Here is a 5,878-nt window from a genome sequence, read left to right as displayed (position 1 = left end):
ATATGCAATGTTTTAGTATAAGGATCATGTAGATAGTTAAAAATAAAAAATCAAAGTAGCTAAATTACTACTTTCTTTATCAATATGTGTAAAAAATATCATGTTTTTACAAGTTCATGAAGCAAAAAACTCCAAATTATATGCAAATTTTACTTTAGGGGCTTCACTTCCTTACACCACATCAAATTCATCACTGAAATTACTCTCATCTCGAGTAAATACTGAATATATAAACATATTTGCCTTTAATTATTATTATTATTATTATTATTATTATTATTATTATCATTATTATTATTAATTTGCAATTTATGATGAATTGATGATTTACTTATGTTATTTTTGACGGCATGCTGACAAATCCAACGTTAGTATTGAATGTTTTAGTTGTTGTCCATTAGGTGCATTGCTTGCACTAGCTTATCCTTTTGACTCTATAAATATTGGATATTCATATACCTAACCTACCAAACATCAACAAAAAAATTTGATTCGGGCAACACACGAGCCTCTTTACTTGTTTGTATGTATTTTGTGTTAGAGAGTGTTTTTAGTTTAATGGTTAGTTTCATTCCAAATAGTACAAAACTCGACAATGAAATGTAACGAACCATTTTATTACTTTGTCGATTTCATTCTTCGTCCATTTTATTCTTTTGTCATTCCATTGCTATACACGAAACAATCTTTAATAGCTAAACAAAATATGTAGTTATAAGGGACCAAACGAGTTTTAAACAAGAGATTTATGAAAAGGAAATAGAAGTTTGAAATTGTTTAGAGGGAACCAAAGTGAATCCATTTGTTTATTAGGTGTTCTAAAATAACCAAAAGCATTGGGTGTTTGCCTTGGGGCTATAATAATCTTAATATAATAACATAATTTTTCTGAATGAAAATATTCAAAATTTAAGACAAAATTAATAAAAATTGCTCCTTTATACCCACCCATTTTCACCATCCAGTCACTCAGTCGTACCCCCACTCGCCCCCCTTCTGTTTTTCGGGTTTATCCTTCGCACCTCGTGTTCCTAATGCATAAATAAACCCAGAAATTCAATTGTCAGGAGAGAGAGAGAGAGAGAGAGAGAGAGAGGACACTTCCAAGTCTTGAAGCGTTGAGGGTGCGCACGATAAGCAGCAGAGTGACTGTGTCTGTCGTCTTTTCCTTGGTACTGCTCAAATCATCACTCATGGTGGCGGTTAACATCAGTCGGAGAGTGTAGTTGGGAGGAGGAAACAAAGCTTTCATTTTATTTTTGCTTTCGGAGTTCATCTTTTCCATCTCTCGACAATGGCCGCCGCGCACGTTAACACAAGAAGGCAGAGAGTAGGTTTTAGGGGAGTTTTCCTGTTCATCTTCTTCGTTTTCCTGGATCTGGCCTCGCTATCTTGCGCCGCTAGGCAGCCACCAACTTCCAGTCAGAATCTTAAAGTTCATAAACACTTAAAACGCCTCAACAAACCCCCAGTCAAAACCATTCAGGTATTTAAACTCCCATTCTTCATTTTCTTACTCAATATTTATTATCTTGTGTTCATATGAAATCTTTTCCTTTAAAATGCAGAAAAAATATATATTTTTTCTAAAGAAATAGCCAAGTTTTGCTTTTTCAACTTGAAAAATGTACCATGTGCTGATTTTTTTCCTTTCTTTTTCTCAAATGATGGGTTTCTTGACCTAAAATTAGGTAATTTGGGTGCTAAATTGTAAAATTATTGCTGATGAACAATTAACTTTATGATTATTTGCATGATTTAAACAGAGCCCAGATGGGGATACCATCGATTGTGTACCCATCTCTCATCAGCCAGCTTTTGATCATCCATTCCTCAAAGACCACAAAATCCAGGTTTCTTTAACACCTTCAAGATTTCTTGAACCATTCTTTATTTTTTTTAAAGATTTGAACTTTAATTTTTGTTGTTTGTGTTTTTCTTTTGGGTTTATTTAGATGAGACCCAACTATCATCCAGAAGGGCTTTATGATGAGAACAAAATGAACACCGAGTCTAAACAAAGAGAGAACCCCATTCATCAGTTGTGGCACGTGAATGGCATGTGCGATGAAGGCACAATACCCATAAGAAGAACAAAAGAAGACGATGTTATGAGAGCGAGTTCTGTTAAAAGATATGGGAAGAAACAGCATAAAAGCATCCCAAAGCCTCGAAATCTCCCTAAATCCGCAGATCTTGGTCTTGATAACGAAAGTGGTCATCAGGTGAGCAAGGGCAAAAATGGTATTAAAAAAGATTTTTTTAATTACCCTATATATATGACAAAATAAAGAAGTAAATTGGTCGTTTTGAAACCCATGACTAAATAACTTTCTTTTTGAGTTAAATCTTGAATTTTGAAGATTAGGTTTATCCTATCTTTAGTTTGATAATTACATATGATTTTAGGCATAAATGGGTAGTGAAAGTAATTGGAGTCATAATTTTACATCAGTGTGACAAAATAAAGAGTTAATGAAAACGTCAACTGACATGGTGGAAGAAACAAAAAGAAAAAAAAAACATAAATTTCTATCTTTTTAACAAAATAAAAGGGTAATGCTTTTCTTTAAACCTCCATGTTTCTTTCAAGTCTGTTGCAAACTAAAGTGGTAAATGAACTTCTCTTTTTTTAAACCCATGTCTAATGAACTTTCTTTTTGAGTTAAATCTTGCAATTTTGAAGATAAGATTTATCCTTCATTAGTTTGATAATTAAATATGATTTGAGGCATAAGTGGATAGATAAAAAGAATTCGTTTCATAATTGGCATCATTGTGGCAAAATAAAGGAGTAATGAGAAGTTGGAAGAAACAAAAAGAAAAATCCATAATTTCCCATCTTTTCGACAAAATAAAGTGGTATATATACATGCTTTTCTATAAAACCCCATGTCTAAATGCACTTTCTTTTAAGTGTACGAGTGTTTCAATATCAAGATTCAATTAGTTTGATTATTACATATTTACTTACGTTTTTCACCATACACGGATAAAAAAAAGCCTTCATTTCATAATTTGTCATCATTATGACAAATTAAGGAGACAATGAGAATGACCCCACCATGTTCTTGATTGATGGCTTTTCCCTTAAATTTTAGTACCCTTCATTTAAAACAAAAGGGCAAATGAGTAATTGACTAATTTTCATGTTCTCAATTTACTAAAATCCAATTTTGGGTCATTCTTTTATAGCATGCAATAGCTTATGTGGAAGGGGACAAATATTATGGAGCAAAAGCAACAATGAACGTTTGGGAACCAAAAATACAACAATCAAATGAATTCAGTTTGTCACAAATTTGGATTTTAGGTGGCTCTTTTGGTCAAGATCTTAACAGCATTGAAGCAGGATGGCAGGTATAAAAATATAAATAATATTAATGATTCTTGAAATCTTGATTATGAAAATGAAAATATTCTTCAATTATTCAAAGTCCATTTTAATAAATAAATTTCTTATTATTTTCAGGTAAGTCCAGATCTTTATGGAGATAACAACACAAGACTATTCACATACTGGACTGTAAGTACAACTACAATACTTGTACCTCATGCACTAGAAGTTGTACATACATTATATGATTTTTTTTTTCTTTTAATCTTTTTGTAGAGTGATGCATATCAAGCTACTGGTTGCTACAATTTATTATGCTCAGGCTTTATTCAAATCAACAGTAACATAGCAATGGGTGCAAGCATATCTCCTGTTTCTGGATTTAGAAATTCACAATATGATATTAGCATCCTTGTATGGAAGGTGAGTTCTAATTTCAGTTAACAAATGGGATTTAATATTATTATATATATATATATATATATATATATATATATATATAAGCTTTCTAGTGGGAAAAACCTCACTTGGGTTGATTTTAATTTTTAAGCATTATTCAAAGTTGTTTAAATGCTCCTTTTTAGTCAGCCATCAAGAAAAAGTAACACCCTTTATACTATTCTTTCTTTATTGAATAAAGTTGATGCCATATATATACAATTATTATGTAGGTAGTGGTTCTTGAACATTGAAGAATATAAACATTTAAAAAATTCAAGAATCTTTATGATTCTTTTTGTTTGCCAATTGCCACCAACCTATGTGATGCCATCTTTATGAACGTGAATCTCTCCCCTCCCCTCTAATTGCCTTACGCGTTGTATCATGCATAAAGATTAGTACTCTTACCTTTTTTTCTTGATTCTTTGCATAAATATGAAAACTTTTATCGATTTGTATGATTCATTGATGGTGGCTCACATTGAAGTCTATATGCATAGAAAAAACCAAGAATCTCTATCAATTTTTTGTTTGCCAATTGCCATCAACGTATAGGGTTGTACCATATGCATAAAGATTAGTACTTTATTGATTATTTGCATAAAGATGGGAACTTCAACTATTTGTATAATTCATTGATGTTGGTTCTTGAACATTAAAGTAAATATACATAAGATAAAACAAGAATCTTTCCTTTTTTGTTTGCCACCAACCTATGTGATGCCATCTTTATGACAGTAAATCTACTCCACCCACTCAAAATCGTCTTTTGGGTTGTAACCTATGCATAAAGATTAGTACCTTGGCTTTCTTTCTTAATTCATTGCATAAAGAATTAAAGATTAGAACGTATGGGTTGAATTAAAGATTAGAACGTATGGGTTTTCTTATGGGTTGGTACCCTATGCATTAAGATTACTACTTGGGTTTTTTTTTCTTGATTCTTTGTATAAAGATTAGAACTTATGGGTTGTACCCTATGCATAAAGATTAGTACTTTGGTTTTTTTCTTGATTCTTTGCATAAAGATTAGAACTTATGGGTTTTACCCTATGCATAAAGATTAGTACTTACCTTTTTTTTTTCTCTTGATTCTTTTCATAAAGACTCGTACCCTATGCATAAAGATTAGTACTCTGGCTTTCTTTTTTGATTCTTGGCATAAAGATTAAAACTTATGGGTTTTACCCTACGCATAAAGATTAGTACTTTGTTGATTCATTACATAAAGATTGTACCCTATGCATAAAGATTAGTATTTTGGCTCTCTTTCTTGATTCTTTGCGTAACAATTAGTATGATTCTTGATTTCAGGATCAAAAGGAGGGAAATTGGTGGATGCAATTTGGGAATGGATATGTGTTAGGGTATTGGCCATCTTTCTTGTTCTCATATTTAGCAGACAGTGCTTCCATGATTGAATGGGGTGGTGAAGTGGTCAACTCAGAGCCAAACGGGCACCACACATCAACACAAATGGGCAGCGGGCGGTTTCCCGAAGAAGGGTTTGGGAAATCGAGTTATTTCAGAAACATTCAAGTTGTTGATAAAGAAAATAATCTCAAAACTCCTAAAAATCTTGGCACATTCACCGAACAATCTAATTGTTATGATGTTCAAACGGGAAGTAATAGTGATTGGGGTCACTACTTTTACTATGGAGGTCCTGGTAAAAACCCAAATTGCCCTTGACCCCCTCATCCCCTACCCTTTGTATTATATAATTTTTTTTTTTTACTTTTGTTTGTTGGATCCATCTTTTAGGGTGAAGTTTTGGGTTTTTTTTGTGGGGTTTGAAGGTAAAGTGGCAAAGTTTCTCATAAGTGTGAAAGAAACAGCCTGTTGTAAGTTTTCAGTGAATCTTCTATTTGTTGTATTTGCTGTTGTTGGAAAGTTTGTAAGTTAAATGGATGAATTGGTTTAGGTATTAGTTATTAAAACAGAAAGTTAGGGGTTTGAATCGCAAATCTTGAAAGTTAAAGGTGCATATGATCAAATCTTTATAGTTTATGGTGTGAATGGGAAAAAGCTTCTTGTACGTTTTTTAATTGATCTTTGTGCAGTTTCTGTTTGTAATTCAAATGGATGAAATGAGTTTAG

General features: G+C 32.3%; 1 protein-coding gene across 1 annotated transcript; it reads left to right on the top strand.

Moving 5' to 3' along the window:
* The first annotated feature begins 1,067 nt into the window (after positions 1 to 1,067).
* On the top strand, positions 1,068 to 5,654 carry LOC145059261 (tRNA-splicing ligase (DUF239)). The gene is made up of 7 exons (XM_079007114.1): positions 1,068 to 1,486; positions 1,767 to 1,853; positions 1,956 to 2,225; positions 3,196 to 3,360; positions 3,473 to 3,526; positions 3,614 to 3,760; positions 5,093 to 5,654. The coding sequence occupies exons 1-7, from the start codon at positions 1,295 to 1,297 to the stop codon at positions 5,468 to 5,470; spliced, it is 1,293 nt and encodes a 430-aa protein (XP_078863240.1). The 5' UTR covers positions 1,068 to 1,294; the 3' UTR covers positions 5,471 to 5,654.
* Positions 5,655 to 5,878: the final 224 nt, after the last annotated feature.

Source organism: Lactuca serriola, chromosome 6 (genome assembly GCF_051521515.1).
Source record: "Lactuca serriola cultivar US96UC23 chromosome 6, Lser_US96UC23_V15, whole genome shotgun sequence".
Lineage (NCBI taxonomy): Eukaryota > Viridiplantae > Streptophyta > Magnoliopsida > Asterales > Asteraceae > Lactuca > Lactuca serriola.
Note: the sequence above shows the minus strand (reverse complement) of the source record. Positions and strands in the feature narration are given on the sequence as shown.